The 24,664-nt window shown below is 43.7% G+C and overlaps 1 protein-coding gene across 2 annotated transcripts in view; it reads right to left on the reverse strand.

The window, feature by feature from the left end:
* Nucleotides 1-13,243, reverse strand: part of plod2 (procollagen-lysine, 2-oxoglutarate 5-dioxygenase 2) — a 138,664-nt gene extending 125,421 nt beyond the window's left edge. The window contains exon 1 of one of the 2 annotated variants that reach the window (XM_055645684.1): nucleotides 12,914-13,243. In XM_055645684.1, the coding sequence (XP_055501659.1) occupies nucleotides 12,914-13,013 (100 nt within the window). In that variant the 5' untranslated portion in view covers nucleotides 13,014-13,243. The remainder of the gene's footprint in view (nucleotides 1-12,913) is intronic. The other variant, XM_055645686.1, reaches the window with a different exon arrangement.
* Nucleotides 13,244-24,664: the final 11,421 nt, after the last annotated feature.

Here is a 24,664-nt window from a genome sequence, read left to right on the forward strand (position 1 = left end):
GCGCGGGAGGGTTAATAATTGTTAATATGCTGTTGTCTGCTCGCCGAGTTAAAAAGTTCCCACGGTAGACTCACGATACACAGTCTTGCGTGGGAACTTTTTAACTCAGCGGGCAGGGAGCAGCAGATTGTCGCTCCCTTCAGTTTCACCCCACCTACACCCCTCTGCTTCCCGGCCATGTGTGTGACCCCATTCCCTCCCCAGCTCCCCGCCCATTGCACCGGCATGGGGGCTTTGCACTATCTTCAAGTCGGCGATGCCAGCATACAATGCCAGTCACCGGACACGTCAGGACCAACGGGACACCGACCCCCAGGCCCACTGCAAGCACGGAGATCCCAGAGACCCACAGCCAGCAGCAGCCCAGCCCCATTCCAACTCCAGAGGAAAACTGCAAACTAGCGGGAGACATCAGGACCACCAGAAGCCGCTCCCCGATGGGCCGCTACGGCGACAAGTGGCAGTTCGCCCACAGCCCGAGCTGTGCCCCCTCATCGGGACACCGACCCCCAGGCCCACTGCAAGCATGGAGATCCCAGATCAGCAACTCCAGCCCAGCCCCGCTCCAACTCCAGAGGAACACGCTCCCTGTAGGGGCAGAAGCTGATGGTGTGCAAGGTACAGTACGTCTTGGTCTTGGGGTCGCGCAGCTCGGGCTGTGGGAGAACTGCCACTTGTTGCCGTAGCGGCCCATCGGGGAGCGGATTCCTCTGGAGTTGGAGGGGGAGGGGGGGTATTGTGCTGTTTGATCCCCCCTTGCTATCCCAGGCACAGGGAGATAGGACGTTCACCGAGGGCGGCCCGCAGAGGTGACAGCGGAACCTCCGGTCGGTCCTCGACGAAAGGGGAATTAAATCCCCATTCATAAAAGAGGTGAGGGTACATTGCGCGGGAGAGTAGGAATCCCAAGACAAAGTTGAGTGAAAGTTCACCGAGGGTGGCCCGCAGAGGTGACAGCGGAACCTCCGGTCGGTCCTGGAAGAAAGGGGAACTAAATCCCCTTCATAAAAGAGAAGTGGAGGGTATATTGCCCGGGAGGGTATATCGCCTACCTGGAAGAAACCGGACATTTTTTCCAGGATGTCGTCTGCACACCAAAGCTCACGTTTGGCGCCAAACGCACGTCGCCTCTGCTGCACACGGATATAAGAGTGTGAAAATGTCGCCTTAGGCCGCCTAAAGGCATGTAACCCCGCTAGGGTGACACGAGTGCGAGAGGCGATTCAACGCTGCGGTCACATTTACAAATTCAGGAATTCATACAGACATTTATTCTGCAAGAAAAAACTACATTGAAGACTCAAACTCGCGACCGAGGAACTGCCGGGATCAAGGCGCAAACTCGCGACCTTGCGGATATGAGCCGAGCACTCTACCACTGAGCTAGCCATTAAAATCTATGCAAAAAAAATTCCATTCCGAAGACCGACAAATTCCGAATTACGAAAAGTGTCTGGTCCCAAGGCTGTCGGATAAAAGGTTGTGCACCTGTATTGTAAAAATCTATCATTAATATCTTTAGGCAGTGTTAGTGTTTCTCCCTTGTCTGTTCTAATTTTGTAAATTGTTTTTTCCCCGTCCAGTTTACAAAGTTGTCGTGCTAATAGTTTTTGTGGTTTATCACCAAATTCAAAATTTAATTGTTTTGCATGTTGATAAATTTTTATAACTTGGTCTGAGTATATCTTGTTCAATTTATATTTCAGTACTGCAATTTTACTCCCCACATTGTGTTGGGTAAATTAAAATTTCCTTTAAAGATCATCTCGTCAAAAGTTTCCACATTTCCAGTCTGGCTTCTTTCACTTTGTGTTATTAAAAAAAAAGCAAGAAACAGCAGTAGAAACAATATCTTTCAAAGTATTTTAAAAATGCCCCAAGCAGATTTTTTCCAAAGGTCATTTTAACAGGGTGAAGCAGATTTCAAAGCAAGATGTGCCTTGCATCTTACCACTGGTGCCACTGGTGCAAAGACAACATGACATGATACAAAACATTCATTGCTGAAAAAAGTTCACCTGGAAATTTTGGAGCCAAGAAGGTGAAACTAAATCGGATTACAAAACACTGACATGCAATCATATTAGACAATCAGTAGACAATGGGTGTCATTGGACCAGATCTTATCTCTCTCAACATATTTTTTTCTTTCAACATTGCGTCTATCTATATATATCTATATATATATATATATATATATATCTATATCTATATCTATCTATATCTATATCTATATATATATAAAACTCAAATCAGTCCGCCTGCAGTACGGATCCCTTCCTGCCTTTCGATTCGTTGACGGCTGCTCCTTCCTCAGCTTCCAACACACTTCGAAACAATGTTGCAAGACAGGAACACTGAACTTTTCACTGCTGCAGCAGGCAGGGATTTTTTTTTTTAAAGAGGCAGGGCAGTGCTGGAATCTTACTTTTGAGAACGGCTTCAGTTCCATTGGAGGAGACGGGTGCATGGTGGAATATTGGGTTGGGGGATCACACCATTGGGGGAGCAGACCCAACGGGTCTGCACTTGGTCTAGTATATATATAAAACTCAAATCCATCCGACGTCCGCCTGCAGTACGGATCCCTTCCTGCCTTTTGATTCGTTGACGGCTGCTCCTTCCTATCAGCTTCCAACACACTTCGAAACAATGTTGCAAGACGGGAACACTGAACTTTTCATTGCTGCAGCAGGCAGGGGAGGTGCAATTGAGGGAGGCAGGGGAGTGCTGGAAACTTACATTTGACAGCGGCTTCAGTTCCATTGGAGGAGACGGGTGCATGGTGGAATATTGGGTTGGAGGAATCACACCATTGGGGGAGCAGACCCAACGGCACTTGGTCTAGTAATCATTAAATGGGGCACAGCTTTCTTCTTCCAAGTATGTATTTATTCATCATGAGCTGGGCATCACTCATCAGGCCAATATTTGTTGCTCAACCCTAGTACTCATCAAAAGGTGATGTTGAACGTTGTGAAAATGCTCCAAGAGTTAAACTCATTTCTCACACAAAGAAAGTTGTGGGGTAGTTAGAGATCCAGGGGTAGGTGGGGCAGAGGGAGTTAAACATAGATGTTAATCTTCTGTATAACTTGATAAACAACATCTGTTCCTCATTCTTAGCTGTTAGAAGCACATTTCCTCTTTCCCATTAAGGCCCGTCCCACTTAGGTGGCTTTTTTGGCAAGTGCAGGAGACTATGCGCTCACTTCATGATCGTCACATGTTCGCTGGTGGTCTCTGGTGAGTCTCCTTCATGGTCGCCGAGGAGTTCCCGCATTCTGGGCATGTTGAAAATTTTCCTGCGACCAAACATTGGTCACCATGGAGAAAATCGATAATCCTGTAGTCGTAGGTGCAGTTGCAGTGGGGTCGCCATGTAGTTATGGGTAGTCGAGGTAGTCATAAGTAGTTTTAGTTAATCGCCTTTGCTGACCGGGCTACTACATCAAAAATTGGCTCATTGGGGAATAAAAACGTAAGCACGAGTTTTCAGAACCAAGGATAACCGACCGGTAATGTTAAATGCCAGCCAAACTTCACAACTGTGTATCTCTGGCTTATTAAAAGTTGTCTGGCTTCTTAAAAGTGACTCCCCCTTTCTCCCCTTCCCCCTCTTTTAAAGGACTTACCGAACACTGTGCTAGCCGTCTTAACCTTCCTGTTTATCGCGGTGTGCGTCTGTATCACCTTGGCTTTGCACCGTGTGAATTTCAGACAGCGCTCCCCCGCTTTCCCAGGCCCCTGCCTTTGCGATGTGTGTGTGTGTGTGTGTGTGTGTGTGTGTGTGTGTGTGTGTGTGTGTGTGTGTGTGTGTGTGTGTGTGTGTGTGTGTGTGTGTGTGTGTGTGCGCGCACACGTGTGTTCCACTCTGACACTCGCCGTTCCAGTTCCCAGTTTTTCAGGCGAGTGCCGTGAACTTCACAGTCGCTGGCAGTCCGCTGAAAAATTGCCGAAGTGGGACAGGCCCTTTACATGGTGCAGTGTAGTTCCCGTGCACTTGGCTGGGTTAGGAGCACATATTTAAGCAGATGACAGAAAACAAGCTTCTTCTAAGACACAAAAAGCCAGAGTAACTCTGCGGGTGAGGCAGTATCTCTGTGTAATACGAATCAGTGACATTTTGGGTCGAGATCCTTCGTCAGAATTGTGCTTATGGAGTCTCAGGGCCAAGACAACATTTTAGACCAGGTTCTCTTTATTTCTGTATAGACAAGTTGTTAAAATCATAGCATATTAATTTCCAACTTGCCAATATTGCAGTTTTTTTTCAATAAACGAGTTTGTTTTCTTAGCAAAATAAGTGCCATTGGGCCTAATAAAAATTCCAGTACTGAATTATGGTGAGCATCTTGTATAGAGGGGGGGGGAGAAATTGTAATTATTGTGATCAGACATAGAAAGGCCAAGATGATTTAGACTTGAACTGATAATGATCATGCTGCAGAAATCACAGACTGTGACCATTTTTGACACTGAAACTCATTGTCCTTGCCACATCTTCCACCATCAACACCCTGTGGGTCACCACTGACCAGAAAAAGACCGACATCAGCCACATAAATACTGTGGCTACTAGAGAAAGTTAGAGGCTGTGATTTCTGCAGTAAGTGGTTCATCTCCTGCCTTGTAAATGTCCTTATTGCAACCACAATAAGGCACATTAGGACTGAGAAGGTATACTCCCCACATGCCTAAATCTTCAATGACTCAATGCCATCCAATACAAAGCTGGATATGATTTGCATTTCATCTACTACATCAAATATTTACTCCCTCCACAACTGACACACCATGCCTGGAATCTGCTCCTTCCTGGATACTCATTGAGGCTTCTTTAACATATTTTAAGAACTAAAACACTGATGATCCCTGCCACTTCCAATTTCATCTCCACGTCCAATATCAACCCGATTTGGAAATATCTTTCCTTCATTGTTGGGTTAAATTTATGTAACTTCCCAACCACTCCATCACCTAGAGTGATGCAATTCAAAGCACAAAACTCAATGGTTTTGTCTCAGCCCATTTAGTAACAGACAAAAAAAAATCCCTCGCTTGTGACATCCTTTCCTAATGAATGAATGAATGTATGAATGATTGAATGAACAGAATTGCCAGCATTCTGAAGCTGTATATTAACACCTCTGATGTAGACTACATGTAAAGACAATTTTACGTCTTCAAATGAAAGTTAATATTGGCACCATAGAAGTGGCTACAGCGATGTTTACACCTTTTATGACCAGTATTTAAACCTGCATACAAAAATAATATGTTAAAAACATGTATGGATGTAGCATCTTTCATATTATCTTACCTTTTTAAGGGCTTGTCCCACTGTGGGGACCTAGTTTGCAAGTTTAGAAGAGTTTGCGCTCGCCACAAACTCGCAGCATGGTCGACACGTAGTCCTAGGAGGTCACTGTAACTCTCCTTCATGCTCGAGAGAAGTTCCCGCATACTCGCGGCCTCAGTTTGGTCAAGGAATATTGTTTAGCATGCTGAAAAATTGTCCGCGAGTAAAAATTGGTCGGCATGGGGGAAAAAAGGAAAAAACAACAATATTTTTTTACTCGTAGGTTTAGTCGAAGTAGGTCGGCATGTTATTTGTAGGTAATCGACAGCAATCAAAGGTAGTGTTAGTGTAGTCGAAGGTGGTCGTCTTCACTCTCCACTATTCGGTGTCCAATTTTCAGAGCATTAGCGAGTAAATGGTAGATAGTCGAAGCTAGTCTTCAACATAGTCAAAGGAGGTCTTCTACATGGTCGTTGGAGGTCTTCTACATATTCGTTGGAGGTTCTCTACATTGTCGAAGGAGTTCTACTTCGGCGATACAACAAGAACATGACACTCTCCTAAACTCGCAAATTAGGTCCCCACAGTGGGACAGGCCTTTGAGGCAGATGTATTTGAGGAGAGTGTTCCACAGTCCGTCCTGTTTAATGGAGTCAAAAATTTTGGTTAAGTTGATTAAAACCATATTTTGTGGTTTGTGCTGGAAGGCATTGAAGGAACACCATCGGTCTCTTCAAAAAATGGATAGTAAAAATGGACAAATGTCAATGCACTCTTCCGAGCCACACCCAGAATTGAGGTCCTAGTTACAATTAGTTTGCTACATTGGGAACGTTAAGTCTTTCACCAAACTCCTAACACTTATTCTGAATTGTGCTGAGAGAGTAGATTATCAAGCAGACAGTGGAAAAGATTCAAGGATGTGTTCAAAGCTGGCTTGAAGTGCATCATCCCCAGCGACTCCTGGGAACCTCTGGCCCATTATCGAAGAGGTTGGAAAAGAAACATTAAGGATGGTATTGAGAACCTCTCGCCCATGCATTGGCAGCACACAAAGTCCAGCTTGAGTGTGTAAGGAGTGCAACACCTCAAAGTGACCAAAAGCCCTTTCACTTATAATATTGTCACAAAACAGATGCAAGTAGGTTACATGTGTTATGACCTGTATACAAATACAATGGGCTTCATGTGTTGGACGGAACTGCAGATGCTGGTTTAAACTGAAGATGGACACAAATTGCTGGAGTAACTCAGCGGGACAGGCAGCATCTCTAGAGAGTAGGAATGGGTGACATTCCAAATCGAGACCCTTCTTCAGACTTCATATTCCACAAGTAAAATGATTCAAGGATCCATGTTACATTGCAATGGAGTCCGTGGCAAATTTAGTTAATATCGCCAAGAACAGAGTCACCGTTTATTACAGTTATTTTTTTAATTTATTGAATAAAAACCTAAATCAACATCACATAAAACCAACGCACAGTCCATCGCATTTAACTGAGCAGCTCAAATTAACATTTGCTGAAAGTCTAAAAGATGTTCCACAACATGTTTTATTGTTTGTTACTTGGTATCAGCTCCAAATAATCAGTTTAAATTAAAATGGAAATTATGGTAAAGTTTGTCTCCTTTCAGTTTATTTTCTACAAACTGAAATTCTACCTCCAAAGAGTCACAAAAAATACTTAGAAGCAGTTTCATTTGTATTAAAATTATGCAGGAGTATGTACAAAACATAAGAAAAGCAGTGCAATGGAAGCAGCCATTGAAATCCGTTTCAGAGGTTTAGTTTATTATTGTCAGTGAAAAAAAATGCTTGTGTGCTATCTGGTCAAAGAGAAAAAAAAACTATACATGAATACAACCAAGCCATCCACAAATAAAGGATAACGGTACAACTTCTAGTGCAAGATATAACATTGTAGTCTGAAATTGTCAAATTAAAGACAGTCCCTTCAATGACTCAGATGGGAAGTCAGGACCAAATAGTATCTTTGGTCAGGACTGCACCCTAGTTGACGAGAGGACCATTCAGTTGCCTGGTAACTGGGAAGAAACAGTCCCTGCAGTATGGCGTTGGAAGAGTGAAGGTGTTCAAACTTAGTCAAAAGTATAACTTTTAATGTTCATTGAAGTATTAGAAGTAAGTTTTTAATGTTCATTAAACTGTTATTATAGAACTAAAAGAGTGAAATTAGAAGACAGGAAACGGGGACAATTCTGTAAGGCTCCATGGGTGATAATAGCAAAGATCTGCTGTGTACATTGAAGTAAACCCACCATTTGCTATTCATGGACCAGGTCATCAAAATGCATTAAGCATATATTAACATGAAAGTACCCTCTGCAATTTAAAACACTGTTTATATTCAAACAACCTTTATGATCACATTTTCACATCAAGAAGCAATGAAGCAAGGATCATCTTACACAAGGAATATGTCTTTTTGTTGCAATTCAAACTCAGTGTTATCTCTTGATCACTTAATTGCTCGTGGAGGAACATACATGAGCACAACTCAAAGGGCCATAGGCCCCAGACAGGTCAGGCAACATATGGAGGGAATTTACAGACTACATTTTGAATACAGACCTGAAACATTGTCTGTCCATTTCCTTCACAGAGGCTGCCTGACCAGCTGAGTTCCTTCAACACCTTCTGTTTTGCTCAAGATTCCAGCATCTTTGCATTTTCTTGCATCAGAATGTTCGAGACTTGTTTCTCCAATTTGCTTGGGATTTTCCTCTCCAGCCAGCTGTGTGCTTTGGGTTATCCTGAGAACGTGCCAGATCCTTTATAACTGCTTGGATACTCTTATTGTTTCAGTCTGAAGGAGCTGTCAGATGAATAATTTATCAAGAATGGCGTCTCTGTCTTTACATCAACACCAACTTCTTTAAGAAATGCAGTAACTACATGGAATCACTATTGTATAGTGAATGGTTTGCTTCCTTTGCAAAATGAATGTTCTTTTGTTTCCACTCTTCAATTAGTGTATCCACTTACACAAGAAATGCTATCTGATATCACAGTCTGCAATTTCCAATGTTCTCAATTGCCACAGAAAGGATTGCTATCATTATGATCACTGGATCCTGCTACTCCCTTACAGTTGGAATTGGTGAATCAATGTATTATTTTTGAAGTAGCATCACTTTACCACAACAACACTTAGCCAAAGACAACTTGAAGTCTTACTTGAAAAAGTTAAGCACAAGTTCACAACTTCCCTCTGTCCTCTAGGCTGTTCACAACCAATGTCTACTAGCTAGTCAAAAGAGACACTCTGCACTATGAAACCATATTTGGCATCAGTGAGGCAACATTTTACTCTTAATAGTGAAGTAAATACTGTATAAGAAGTTCAAGATAATTTAAAAAAATGTCTTCATACTTGCCTTAGTCAGATTATTGAAAATCCACTCGCAACTCTCTTACCTAACAATCAACTGATGTCTTAAACAATGTGCACTAATGCTTTGCATCTGCTGAATAAAGCAAACCTCACTTACCTCACTTTTTGCTCTCATGTCCTGATTCCCATTTATGTACTGGGAATGATTATTGAAATAAAACTTCACACATCAAACAAGTTTGCCAGGAAAATAATCTGGATTGCATTCACGTGTTCCTTTTGAGTAAACTGCTTAAATCCAGTGTATATTTATGTACCACCTCTAAAATAAATTGCAGACTGAATGTATCTTTCAAAAAGAAGATTGGAATCTGGTCTAGCATACAAAGCACAAGTATTTGTTTCCTGTCTTCATGCCTTTACACCGATGTCATCTTGCTGACCTAACATCCCTATCCATAGATAGACACAAAAAGCTGGAGTAACTCAGCGGGACAGGCAACATCTTTGGAGAGAAGGAATGGGTGACGTTTTGGGTCGAGATTCTTCTTCCATACCCTGATCTAGCCACATCTGGCTGAACTCACATTCATATCCTACAAATCACTGGAGTCCAAAAATAGAGACTTAATTTGTACAGATTTGGACTGCAGAAAATGAAAAGGAAGTTACTTGTGCCCTCAAAGTTAGGACTTTTCATAAAACCCCATCTATTCATTTCAGTGACTTACACAGAAATAAAAACAGAATTCAGAAATATGCAGCTGGTCAGGCAGTAACTGTAAAGAGAGAATCAGGGAATCTTTCAGCATGATGAAAGAGATCAGAAGTTGGAAAACTTGAAAGTTGCAAGAGGGAGGTGGAGAGAATGCTTGTGAGATTGCCTTGGGGGCAATGGGAAACCTAGAGAAAACACATATTAGAATAAAAGAGAATGCTGGCAATACAAACAGCCATGATAAACAAAATCCCTATATTTATCATGTCAGGCCCCATAAAACGTTAGGTGCACAAAAATGCTGGAGTAATTCAGCGGGTGCAGCAGCATCTCTGGAGCGAAGGAAATAGGCAACGTCTCGGGCCGAAACCCTTCTTCAGAGTCTTCCTCCTCCCTCCCACCCCACCCCCACACACATACCCCAACAAAAAATAACAAAAACTACATAAAAACATAGACAAAAAATAATAAAAACGCAGCCGCTGCTGACGAGAGTCGCGCCGCCTACACAAGGGAGCAGGCCGTTCAGTCCAAGGCTTCCATGCCACCCAAAGTGTCTTCCTGAGACAGTCCCATTTGCCTTCATTTTGTTTATACCCCTTTAAATCTATCCTATCCAAGTACTGTCCAAATATCTTTTAGGCACTAAACGTATCCAGCTCTACCACTTCCTCACCATTCTGGTGAACTTTGACTGAGATAGAACCAATTTATTTACGCTGGGTGACCAGATCTGGATACATTATTCCAGGTAAGATCTCATGAAGACCGTACATAATTGGAACAAGGCCATTATATTCAAATCTTCTTGGTATAAAGGATAACAGATGCCTTCTCTTCATTGCTTACTGTACCAGCAGGTTAACTGTGAAAGATTCAGCTACCAACGCAACAAAATCAGAAATGATTCTTTACCACCATATCATTTTGCAATAACATCTTCGACTCATATACTTGTGAGAAATGGACACTTCACCAGCTTATCGATCGCAGACAAAACTCTTCTGTGAAGTCACAGCCATTACAGACAAGGCAAAGATTGCCATCATGGGTTCCCAATGCTCAGTCATCCCACCAATCTGGGCTTATTATACACGCAGGCGCCGGCATTATTCAAAGTCCAAAAGTCCAGTCAGGCCGCTTGCTCGATGTACTGGACCAGTTCCCATGAACCAACATCCCTCTCCTCTCCTGGCCATCTTGGTGTCCCAGCGGTGCCTCCTGCAACTGACCTTGAAGGCCCTGGAAGCATTACACTAGTTCACTCTCCTACCAGCCCTAGCTTCACATGTCCAATGGCTCCAGCTCCCTCCCGGCTGTCCGCCGAGCATTTGGGCGGGGTACCGACGAACCTCCAGCTGGCACCTCAGGAAGGCCTCCGCCGAGCGGCACCAAGAGAAGGATTCAATACAGATTGTGTGTGAAGGAAGATAATGGTCTGGTATTCTTAAAGCCCATCATGGTACCTTTACTGTCCCCTTAGCATCTTACCTAGTAATACATCAACTTCCTACCAACCACGCTGCTCATCATTATCCCCATCTTCAGCTTTCAGTTAATCACATTTGCAGAATTAGTCCACAACCAAACTCCGTTAAAAGGGCAAAATAACTCAAAACGGTTTTCTCTTTCTACAGATGCTGGCTGACCAGCTGACTATTTACCTACTGTGCGTCCTTAAAGTTCCCAAATTAAAGACTATAATACAGAATAGTCATTGCTCTAAGGCACTCAAGAACAAATTCCCAAAGTACTTAGAAAGGTAGAATTCACACTTACAATAAAGCTGTATTATTTAATGTGGATCAAAAGCAGCATGTATTTTTGAACACATCATTTTGCACAAGTCTCCTCACCCTATGGAATGTCAGGAAAACTATTAAAAGCTCTTTTTGCATGAAATTATGAACTCAAATTTGATTACCTTCCGATGACATACATCAAAAGTTTATACGAATCGAAGTTTGCCATCTCTCCTGGCTGGCTGGGATAGACACATTTCCTACCATTTGACAATACTGAGCAGCAAAACAATTTCTGTACGACTTGATAAGAAGAATATTATAGCACATGGCTTTAGATTTGATTTAAAGACTTAAATCAGATGATAATACAACCCAGATGAGAAATCAGGGAACAAGGAAATGCAGATGCTGATTTACATAAAAAGACACAAAGTGTTGTAGTAACTCAGCTGGTCAAGAGGCATCTTCTGGCGAACATGGAGAGGTGACTTGTTGAGTTACTACAGCACTTCAGACTGAAGAAGGGTCACGGTCCAAAACATCCAAGTTCTCTAGACATGCTGCCTGGCCCACTGAGACCCAGCATTTTGTGTCTTTCTCTATATATTGTCCTTTGCTATACCTATTGTACTTGAGTTTACTTGTTGCTCCAGCACTGGGTGTCCAGGTGAGGAATTTTCACGTTTAGGTATTTAGAACCAAACTGCAAATAGATACAGATCTGAGAGTACAAATTAATTTAAAATATTTAAGAAGTTTTTGTTCCTGCAAATGTAAACTGAAAACTTCACTGGCAAATGCAGAGAAGTGTAAATACTATCATGGAGAGTACACAAACAGGGAGCATTTGGAAAGCATTCAAGACGTTTAGCTGCTGAATTACGTGCCACTTTACATGCAGACGAGCCAGCTGATTGTCGATTTCCAAAAATAAATCTGGACAATTTCTGAAGTAGACAATTTCATCTTGTAAAGACAACATCGGACGATCAATACAGCAGATTCCGCTTCTGACCACGATAAATTAGCTTGCAACTTCAGAGAACAGGGACCTTTTGTCTCAGGTGGAGTGAGGTGCAAACTACCAGCAAACAGACCCCTTCTTTCTTCCATGTAAATATAGTGTTGGAAACTACGGTTTCTCGCTTTGGGAGATTGTTTATCCGGTTGGAAGAAACAAACACAGATTTAAATCGTTCGGGGAGGTTACCCAACTAGTCTTCAATACCACCTAGCGAATATATATATTTTAAGGCTTCATGCAGATAGCAGGAAAATAAATCTGAGATTAAAGTTTTATCTCACCAATTATATGACGCTTTTTGAAAATGAGATATCAACAATATAAAACTTGGTCTACAAATTACTTTGTAAACTTGGCTTCATGATTTAAATATAAATCCACGGGAAATCAACGGCATTACCAATTTATAAAAATCTAACCTGGTTTTCAAGTTGATTCTGGGCTGGGAAAAGTTGATTCTGGGATGGGAAAAGTTGATTCTGGGATGGGAAAAGTTGATTCTGGGATGGGAAAAGTTGATTCTGGGATGGGAAAAGTTGATTCTGGGATGGGAAAAGTTGATTCTGGGATGGGAAAAGTTGATTCTGGGATGGGAAAAGTTGATTCTGGGATGGGAAAAGTTGATTCTGGGATGGGAAAAGTTGATTTTACTATTTCTACGATGGGAAATTTATTCCAGGAGGAAATTCTAAGAAACTTTTTTTTTTGGTTCACCAAGTCATTATTTTAAAAAAGAACAATAGACGAGTATTTGAGGTTGCTCACCTTTAGGAATGCTCGGCTGCTCTGAAGCCGCGGAGTTTACGAGAAACAGGGCTAGGAGAAGCCGGAGGAGAGGGTGCAAGCTGCGCCCGAGGCGGTGCATGGTTCTCGCCGGCAAGTCGACCGCTTGACTGAGGGAAGGAGGGACAAGGCAGCCGCCCCAGGGCGCGCTCTCGCGAGAGCCGCGGGCACGAGCGCCCCAAGTTCACTCCAGGCAGCAGGGAAAAACTTTGCAACTTTCTGCTCAGGTCAGGGTGTGCAGGCTGACTCTGCCAGGCTGCAACCTTGCAGACAACTCACTCGTCCGGCTGCTTCACGCCGAGTTGCCTGTTTAGTCGGGGACTGGGACTGCTAGTCCCACCTATCTACACTGTCAGTCAGACACGAGTCCCAATCATCATTCGTAAACTTTTAACAGAGGCAAAACAAAATTAATTGCTGGAGGAACTCGGTGGCCCTGCAGCATCAGTGGAGTCAAGTCGAGTTTATTGTCGTTTGCAAAAATACAATGAAGTATTTTGTCTTTCAATTTCCCTCCTGAGATAAATAAAGTTCTATTGTATCGCAGGTACAAATAAAATCTTGCTTGCAGCAGCATCGAGGGCACATGGACTACACACAAAAACACATTATACATAAATTACAATACATTCCACAGGACAGTGAAAATGTAGTGCAAAAATACACAATTAGAAAACATGTCTATTCCATTGCTGATGTGGGATTGGGCTTGTGCAGGAAGTTTCAAGAACCTGATAGTTGTTGGAAAGTAGCTGTTCTTGAACCTGGTAGGATTTCAGGCTTTTGTGCCTCCAGCCCAACAGTAGCAGGGAGAAGAAGGCACGACCTGGATGGTGGGGATCCTCATAGAAGCTTTTGATGGTGGGGAGGGCTGGCTGTACCTGTGATGGATCGGGCTTATTGTCCATTGCTTTATTGTCCATTACACCTATCCATTGGAATTGTCATACCAAGCCATGATGCAACCAATCAATATTATTTTTACAGTGCATCTGGAGAAGTTTGTTGGAGACTGGTGGGAGAACTGGGAAGGGGGAAGGGGATGGTGAGGGAGGGAAAAACGTCAGTTTGGGAATGGACCCAGGACAGAAACGTCAGTTTGGGAATGGGAGGGGAATTAAAGTGCTGAGCAACCAGGAGATAAGGCGGACTGAGCGGAGGTGATCAGCGAAACGATCGCCGAGCCTGCGCGTGGTCTCGCCGATGTACAGGAGTTGACACGTGGGACACCGGATACAGTAGATGAGGTTGGAGGAGGTGCAAGTGAACCTCTGCCTCAACTGGAAATACTGTCAGTGTCCTTAGATGGAGTTGAGGGGGGAGGTAAAGGAACAGGTGTTACATCTCCTGGGGAGGGGATGGTTTGGTGGGAAGGGACGAGTTGACCAGGGAGTTGCGGAGAGAATGATTTAATGGCAGATCGACTGTCGGAACCTATAGTCCGGGATGGTTCCGAACTGGCGGGTTTGGAACTGGAGCTGGAATCCATGGCGTAAATTTATTTAAAGGCAGGTGCAAATAAATTCCTTGTTCACATGAAGCTCATAGAGTAATGATAGGTACTGCAATAAATGTAATGAAAAATGCAATACAGCAAAATTGTGCAAAGATTGTATTGCAGTTCAAAGTAGTGCAAAAAATATTAGAGTGCAATAATGAAATAACCAAATGAGATAGGGCTAAGTGGGGGTATTGCCAAGAAGGGGTTTGGAAAAGGGTGATTGGTTCAGGAGTCTGTAAGCAGTGTCGGTGGGGCTGTGGCTGTGTTCAAGGTCTTGAGATGGAGGAGGATCCGGAGGAAGCACTCTGGAGCTCTCGCCCAACGTTGGCGACGAGGATTACGCACACCGCTCGCTCGCTCCCGAGTATATTCCTTGCAAATCTATGTTTACTCAACAACAAAATGGACGAACTGAAACTCCTCTGCCCAACGAACAAAGACTTCTCTCGAGCCGCTGCCCTGTGCTTCACCGAGACCTGACTGTGTGAGTCAACCCTGGACTGGCTGGCTTTCAACTATACAGCGGGGAAATCGAGGCAGTGGAATATGGCTTCTATACTAACCAGGGCTGGTGCAGCGACATCACAATACTGTCTAACTTCTGTTCTCCTAATCTGGAATCTTTTGTAATAAATTGCAAACCCTTTTATTCTCCAACGGAATTTACCTCTTACATTCTAGCTGGAGTTTATATCCCCCCCTCCCCAAGCCTGCGTACGTAAGGTGCAGATGCAACTCGCTGACCAGGTAATGAGGGTAGAGAGTGACTTCCCGGAATCCATAGTCATTGTTTTGGGGGATTTTAACAAGGCTAACCTCAGCTGATAGCTTCCTAAATATACACATCACGTTACCTGCTCCACCAGAGGGGAGAGAACACTCAATCATTGTTATACTACAATCAAGAACGTATATTGCACTGTTCCCCATGTGGCTCTGGGATTCTGTGCTCATTGTTTAGTTCACCTAATTCCGACCTACAGGCAGCAACTAAAATCTGCTAAGCCTGTGGTTCGAATAATTATAAAGTGGACAAGTGAGGGCATTGAAAAACCGACCGTCCTGCTTTGACTGCACTGATTGGAATGTGTTCTGGGACACAAACCACGATTAATATACAAACACTGTGACATCATATGTCAGCTTTTGTGAGGACAGTTGCACTCCAACTACGACCTGGATCAGGTTCAATAATGCCTGATCCCTGGTTTACAGCAGAACTCAGACAGCTCCGCCAGTCTAAATACTAGGCCTACAGGAGCGGAAATGCAGACCTCATCAGGCAGGCCAAGTACAAGCTGAGAAGAGGAATCAGAACTGCCAAGGAAAGGTACTCTGAGAAGTTGAGGAAAAAGTTCTCAGCTAATGACTCATCTTCAGTGTGGAAGGGCTTGCAAGAAATCACCAGCTTCAAGAGGAAAACCCCCGTTCCTTGGACAATCGTCAGCTGAACAATGGCCTGAACGGGTTCTACTGCAGGTTCGATAAACAGAAACATAACCCCGGTACCCTCTTCCCCACCCACCCCTCCCCAATCACCACTTCACACCCACTTATAGCCTGACTCCAGCCTGCAAAGGCTTGTCCACTACCTACCCCCTCCTTGCTGCCGAACATCAGTCTGGCCACTTCGCCATCACTAACAATAGAAATTGAGGAGGTGGAGAAGCTGGAAATCTCCAGGACACGACAATGTTTCCCCCTCTACCCTCAAGCTCTGTGCAGAATAACTGGCGCCAGTCTACACAGACTTTTTCAACCAGTCCCTGCAATCCTGCACCGACCCTGCCTGCTGCAAAGTCTCACTATTGTTCCTCTACCCAAAAAGCCAAGGATTAGTGGTCTTAATGACTGCAGGCCTGTCGCACTGACCTCTGTAATCATGAAGACCCTTGAAAGACTTGCAGTTTGCATTCCGGGCCAATAGATCAGTGGATGACACAGTCAACCTAAGCCTGCACTTCATCCTCCAGCATCTAGACTGCCAGGGGACCTATGCAAGGACTTTGTTTGCGGATTTTAGCTTTGCATTCAACACCATTATGCCAGAGCTACTACACTCCAAGTTGACTGTACACTAACTTCCTGACATAGGAAGCAGCATGTGAGGCTGGGAAAGCACACCTCAGACCCACTGATCCTCAGCCCAGGAGTACCGCACTCTCCCCTCTCCTTTATTCGCTTCCCACCCCCCACTCACCATCAACAACACCATAGTCACATCTGTGGAATCATTTAAGTTCCTTCGAACCATCATCTCCAGGGACCCAAACTGGGAGACCACCATCGACTCCACAATCAAAAAGGCCCAACAGAGGATGTACTTCCTGTGGCAGCTGAGAAAACACAATCTGCCACAGGCAATGATGGTCTAGTTTTATATTGCCATCACAGAGTCTGTCCTCACCTTCTCCATCATGGACTGGTTTGGCTCAGCCATGAAGCATGACATCTGGAGGCTGCAGTGCATCGTTCGATCAGCCAAGAAAGTTGTTGGATGCAGTGAAGAACTGTACACTGCAAGGGCCAGGAAGCAAGTGGGAAAGATCATCTCTGACCCCTCTCACCCTTGCCACAAACTCTTTGAAGCACTTCCCTCTGGGAGGCAACTCCGGACTGTCAAAGCCGCCACTGCCAGACATAAAAACAGCTTTTTTCCATGAGCAGTAGCTCTACTCAACAACCAAAAGTCTGTAGCATCCTTGTGCTCTGGTATTTTCTTTAATTCTTCACATGTTTAAATTATAATGTTTTATTCTTAATTGTTGACTGTATATCCTGTTTTTACTTGCGAGCAAAGCACCAAGGCAAATTCCTTGCATGTATACATACTTGGCTAATAAAATGTATTCAATTCAATTCAATTCAATAGGAAAGGTTTACAGGGATATGGGCCAAATGTGGGCAGGTAAGACTTGGGTACAGTGGCTTGCAAAAGTATTCATGCCCCTTGAACTTTTCCACATTTTGTCAAGTTACAACCACAAACGTAAATGTATTTTATTGGGATTTTATATGATAGACCAACACAAAGTGGCGCATAATTGTGAAGTGGAAGGAAAATGATACATGGTTTTCAAATTTTTTTTTACAAATAAAAAACTGAAAAGTGCGGCGTGCAAAAGTATTCAGCCCCCTTTACTCTGATACCCCTAAATAAAATCCAGTGCAACCAATTGCCTTCAGAAGTCACCTAATTAGTAAATAGAGTCCACTTGTGTGTAACCTAATCTCAGTATAAATACAGCTGTTCTGTGAAGGCCTCAGAGGTTTGTTAGAGAACATTAGTGAACAAACAGCATCATGAAGCCCAAGGAACACACCAGACAGGCCAGGGATAAAATTGTGGAGAAGTTTAAAGCAGGGTTAGGTTATAAAAAAAATCCCAAGCTTTGAACATCTCACGGAGCACTGTTCAATCCATCATCCGAAAATGGAAAGAGTATGGCACAACTGCAAACCTACCAAGACATGGCCGTCCACCTAAACTGACAGGCCGGGCAAGGAGAGCATTGATCAGAGAAGCAGCCAAGAGGCCCATGGTAACTCTGGAGAAGCTGCAGAGATCCACAGCTCAGGTGGGAGAATCTGTCCACGGGACAACTATTAGTCGTGCACTCCACAAATCGGGCCTTTATGGAAGAGTGGCAAGAAGAAAGCCATTGTTGAAAAAAAGCCATAAGAAGTCCCGTTTGCAGTTTGCCAAAAGCCATGTGGGGGACACAGCAAACATGTGGAGGAAGGTGCTCTGGTCAGATGGGACCAAAACTGAAGTTTTTGGCCTAAATGCAAAACGCTATGTGTGATGGAAAACTAACACTGCACATCACCCTGAACACACCGTCCCCACTGTGAAACATGGTGGTGGCAGCATCATGCTGTGGGGATGCTTTTGTTCAGCAGGGACAGGGAAGCTGGTCAGAGTTGATGGGAAGATGGATGGAGCCAAATACAGGGCAATCTTGGAAGAAAACCTGTTGGAGTCTGCAAAAGACTTGAGACTGGGGCAGAGTTTCACCTTCCAGCAGGACAACGACCCTAAACATACAGCCAGAGCTACAATGGAATGGTTTAGATCAAAGCATATTCATGTGTTACAATGGCCCAGTCAAAGTCCAGACCTAAATCCAATTGAGAATCTCTGGCAAGACTTGAAAATTGCTGTTCACAGATGCTCTCCATCCAATCTGACTGAGCTTGAGCTATTTTGCAAAGAAGAATGGGCAAAAATTTCAGTCTCTAGATGTGCAAAGCTGGTAGAGACATACCCCAAAAGACTTCCAGCTGTAATTGCAGCGAAAGGAAAGGTGGTTCTACAAAGTATTGACTCAGGGGGGCTGAATACTTTTGCACGCCACACTTTTCAGTTTTTTATTTGTAAAAAAATTTGAAAACCATGTATCATTTTCCTTCCACTTCACAATTATGCACCACTTTGTGTTGGTCTATCACATAAAATCCCAATAAAATACATTTACGTTTGTGGTTGTAACGTGACAAAATGTGGAAAAGTTCAAGGGGTATGAATACTTTTGCAAGGCACTGTAGATGGGGCACCTTGGTCGGCATGGGAAAGCTGGGCCAAAAGGCCTGTTTCTATGCTGTATGACTCTAAGGCTGAGATATCATTGCATCAGAATACTTTCTATAGCACATCTATAGAAGTTTGAGAGAATCCTCGTAGTCATGCCAAAGCCTGAAAAAGTGAATACACTGATGCACTTTCTTGTTCATCACGTTGAAGATTGATAAGGTTGATAAGGTTGTTTCCTTAAGGGCTAACATTTCAGCACCTGCCTCTGACCCTTCTGTTTCGGTCCCTTGCCTGGTGGTATTCAACAAGTTTGAGCCTGTGACTATATCGTATTTAAAGGATGTGGTTTCCCATATTAAGCCATCGGGTTCTCCTTGTGATGCGGTCCCTCCACATCTTTTTAAGGAGGTTTTCTCTAGTATAGGGCAGTCGGTTCTTACCATTATTAACAGCAGCTTGTGTTCTGGGGTTGTCCCCATGAGTTTTAAGCATGCGGTAGTGCAACCACTACTTAAGAAACCTGGCCTGGATCAATCTGTTCTGGCCAATTTTAGACCCATCTCGAAATTGCCTTTTATTTCTAAATTACTGGAGAGAGTTGTTTATGCTCAGCTAAAACTATTCCTGGAGGAGCATGATATTCGGGAGATCTTCCAGTCTGGATTTAATACCATGCACTGCACGGGGTCAGCATTGCTAAGGGTTTTTAACGATATCCTCCTGGCTAATGATTCTGGGGATTGTGTGGTTCTTGTCCTGCTGGACTTGTCTGCCGCCTTTGATACGGTGGACCATAATATCTTATTATCTCGGCTACAGCAGTTAGTGGGCATCTGCGACAGTGCCCTGGGATGGTTCAGGTCCTATCTGGCGGGCAGAACCATGTGTGTTAGCCTTGCTAGGTTTGAATCCTCTTCCGCTCCCCTGTCATATGGGGTTTCGACAGGGTTCGATTCTGGGGCCCCTGCTTTTCTCTCTGTACATACTTCCTCTGGGTTCCATCCTTAGAAAGCATGGCATTTCTTGCCACTGTTATGTAGATGATACCCGGCTTTATTTGACGCAGGGGGGGGGAGATGCCTTTTGTGTAAGATCGCTTCTGTCTTGTTTTGATGACATTAAGTCCTGGTTGGCCCTAAACTTTCTTGGATTTAATGAAAAGAAGACAGAGGTGATTTTATTTGATCCCAATGGCTGCCGTGAACCTCCATTTGTTGATTTAGGTCCATTGTCAAGGTACGTGAAGCCAACAGTTGTGAACCTGGGTTTTAGGATGGACAGTGACTTTAAATTAGATCGCCAAATATGCGCGGTGGTTAAGTCCAGCTTCTTTCACCTAAGGAAGCTGGCGAAGGTGAAGCCCATTCTCGAGCGGCAGCATTTTGAGACAGTAATCCATGCCTTTATTACATCTAGGCTGGATTACTGTAACGCGCTCTATTTTGGTGTTGCTCGTTCTTCACTGGCTCGTCTCCAGTTAGTTCAGAATGCTGCTGCTCGCCTTTTAACAGGGACTCGAAAGAGGGAGCACATATCGCCAATTCTGGCCTCCCTACACTGGCTCCCGGTGCACTTTCGGGTTCATTTTAAGTTACTGTTATTTGTTTTTAAATCTCTGAATGGGCTCGCCCCGCCTTACCTCTCTGAGCTGCTCCACCCATACACTCCTGCCCGGTCCCTCAGGTCAGCTGGTCAGCTGCTCCTGGAGGTACCGAGGTCTAGTCGGGCTCAGAGGGGATAGAGCCTTCTCTGTTGCTGCTCCGGCACTCTGGAACACCCTGCCGCTGCACATCAGACAGGCCCCCTCACTGTCCATCTTCAAATCCAGTGTTAAAACGCATTTGTACTCCCTGGCTTTTGACCATGCCTGAGGCTTTGCTTCTGTTTGTGGTGTTTTTGATGTTTCTTTATTTTACATGTCTTTTCCTACTATTTCGTTTGATTGTTATTTTTGGTGTGTATTAACTTTTTTGTCAATGATTAGTGATGTACAGCACTTTGTTGCAGCTATGTTTGTTTTTAAAGTGCTCTATAAATAAAATTATTATTATTATTAAGATTACAGGTTAGGTTGGTGACACTCTAATGGCTGAACATGGAGTAGTACAGGCGAATGGACACACAATCCTAAGGTGCTGTAATACCGAAGGTTAGGACGGCCGATCCATTATGATCAATTTTAACTGAATGATATCTGCCGTACAGGAAGTTCAGATGCCAGTTACAGATGTAGACTTCAAGGCTAAGATTTGGAAGTTTAGGGATGAGCTTTTTTTATTATTTGTTATTTTGGTGTTGAATACTGAGTTGTGGTCAATGGGTAGCACCCTGGCAAAAGTGTTTGTATTGTCAAGGTATTCCAGAGTTGACTGAACCATGTATCACAACATTGTCGCAGTCTCCATGGTGAATCAGAATATCCACAGATAGTGTGGTCTTTGAACAACTACAAATAGATAAATCGGAAAACATCTGGACCTGATGGTATACAAGGTCGTGTTCTCAAAACCTGCGCAGTGTGGAAACAAACCCTTCAGCCCGATTTGCCCACACCAACAAAACCTACTGACTGGAGCTTTTGTGAAAATCTTCAACCTCTTATTACTGAGTTGTAAAGTTTGCACCTGTTTTAACAGACCGTCAATAATACCAGTCGGTGCCCAAAAATAATAAAGCCTCAATGCCTGAACGTCTACCAACCAGTGGCACTAACATCCGTGGTGATGAAGTGTTGGATATGGCACATTGCAACTCCTACCAGAAGACAGGCATATCTCTGAAGATCTGTCCTGAACCCAGCACAATGATGCAATCAGAAAGAAGGCTCATCGATACATCTAGTTCCTTCGAAGATTAAGGAGATTTGGTATATCGCGGAGTACTCTCTTAAACTACTACAGGTGTATGGTAGAGAGTATGTTCACAAGTTGCATCAAGGCTTGGTTTGACAGCTACAACCAGAGAATAAAGGATATTACAAAAAGTGGTGGACATTGCCTGGTCCATCATCAGTACTGATCTCCTGATATCGAAAGGATCTATAGGCGCAGTCTTAAAAAAGACAGTCAGCATCTTCAAGGACCCACACCACCCTGGCCACACTCTCATTTCACTCCTGCCATTGAGTATAGGAGTCCGAAAACTGTGATGTCCAGGTTCAGGAACAGCCTCTTCCCAACAACCATCAGGCTATAAGATGATAAGTGATAGGAGCTGAATGAGGCCATTCAGCCCATCAAGTCTACTCCGCCATTCAATCATGACTGATCTATCTCTCCCTCCTAACCGCATTGTCCTGCCTTCTCACCTTAATCTCGGACATCTATACTAATCAAGAATCTATCTATCTCTGAAGGTCCACTGACTTTGCCTCCACAGCCTTTTGTGGCAAAGAATTCCACAGATTCACCGCCCTCTGACTAAAGAAATCCCTCCTCATCTCCTTCCTAAAAGAATCTATACATACTGTAACTAAAGCTCTAATCTTGTTATCTTCCGATATGCACGGTATTTCTTTTAACACAAATACGGTATGCGATAGAGGTACGATTTTCCACCAGTTCACTCACCATTCTCTTGTGCTGCATGTGCACAAAGTTTTGGTCCGGTCGGTGGTCTATTGTAAAAGTTAGCGAGGTTTAAAAATCTTAAAAACCGTGCATGCGTAGTTCGATCTCCTCTCCTGCCAGTCAGCTCCGTGCGAATTAGTCTCTTCTCCTGTCACTTCCAGTGCCATTGCATCTTTACTGGAGCTGAGGGAGGCTCTGGATAGCCGGCGGAGGTCTCCAACCAGACACAATATCGTAGGGAGCGGAAGCCGCCCTGCTCGGCCCAGCCCAGCACAGCCCGGCGCGAAATCGGAGATGTCGCCGATGTCTCCAAACGGAAAGCGGAGACTCTGATCCCGGCAGGGGAGAACGACCAGCGACCAGCATCCGCCATGAGTCCCCATTGCCACGCCAGCCCCTTCCTTCTGGTCCCCCTCGCTGGCTCCTGCCCCCCTCCCCCATGATACCCCCCTCTCCCCAACGGCTCTTCCCCCATCTTTTCTCCGAGCTCTCTCCCCCTCTCCCCCTGCCCCACACCCCTCCCACAACAACCCCCCCCACCCCTCCTCCCCCACAATCCTCCCTGCCCCCACACCACTCCCCCCACACAACCCCCCTGCCCCCACACCCCACCCCCAACAATCCCCCCACAACCCTCCTCCCTCACAATCCCTCCCTACCCTCATAACCCCCCCCCTCCCCCACACACCCCTCCCTCCCCACAACCCCCATCCCGCCCACGCACCCCTCCTCCCCCACATGAAGAGGAGGGGGAGTGAGTGCTGGGGGATGAGGGAAATAGCAAATAGGTAGGGGCTATAGGATAGTGGTGGAATATTGCATTTGGGGACCAGGCCTCCCCGTGTGACTGGGACCCAATGGGTCCCACTTAGTCTAGTGTCATTTAATTCTGAGGCTATGACCTCTCTCCCACTAGTGGAAACAGCCTCTTCACATCCACTTTATCCAATCCTATTGAACACTACAAACTGCTTGGGTTTCATTAGCAACTTTGGGCTTTGTTTTGTTGTTCCACTATATAAGATTTTTTATATATTGAACTTTTTTTTTTGTTTGTTTATAATATTATCTATTGAGTTATGTGTTTAGAAACCTGTTGTGCTGTTTCTGCAAAATAAAATTCCATTGTTCAATACATCGGATACATGTGACAATAAAACATTCTTGAGTCTAATTGCTCTCTGCAATTTGAACACATTTTGCTATTATCATGTAATTGTTCATATCATAACTTCAGGATATTTAACTGTATTTATAAAGTAACCTCACCCTTTGTGATTGGGCAAAAATACAAATATTTTACATGTCATATCTACAAAATAGATGTCACAGTTACCTTTATTGCTATCTACTGTATATCAAACAATGTGCTTTATTTTCATGCTGTGTGCTGCATACAGAGACAATTGGGCAAGTTTCAAATTTTCTGAGATAGATATACCATGAAAACATATAATTTTCAAAATGTGTTCTCGTGGTAATTGCCTCCGACTAGCAATTATGACTTGATAGAGGTCAAATCCCTGACCTCCTTGTAAAATATTCTATTTCACTTATGATGTTGCTTAAAAATCACTATAATTTGAAGACAAAAAAAAACTCCCAAAAGAAAATTGAATTTAATTATTGTGATTTTGTTTTCTTCAAAGACATCAACCAACTAAGCTGCTGTGGCTGTATTCATGGTCTCCAGACTGACATAAAAACCTCAGGCAAAAAAATCTTCAGAGCATAATTAAATTGATCTATGAAAGGACATTTATTGGCGATTATGGACTCTTCCACAAGTGAGCATAAAATACATTGTTATCAACTATGTTATCTCATTATGTTCCAGAAAATTAGCATTTTACAAATTTAAACTATATCCTCCAGACCTTCTCAGAACAGTGGAACTTTTGCCTATGCAAAAGTTATTTGAAACATTTGTTAACTATGCTTTATGAATTGTATGCATATTCATTAATGTGAAATTGTAGTGTCTAACTCCTATCCCTTAAATTAATTCTCTAAGGAAATGAATCACTCATTTCTGGATAATTAATATATTATCTGTTCTGGAATGATGAGGCGTGAGGTTAGATTCTGCTCAAGGCAAGAATGGCCCAATAGAAGAGAAAGTGTAGTGT

This window comes from Leucoraja erinacea, chromosome 14 (assembly GCF_028641065.1).
Source record: "Leucoraja erinacea ecotype New England chromosome 14, Leri_hhj_1, whole genome shotgun sequence".
Classification (NCBI taxonomy): domain Eukaryota; kingdom Metazoa; phylum Chordata; class Chondrichthyes; order Rajiformes; family Rajidae; genus Leucoraja; species Leucoraja erinaceus.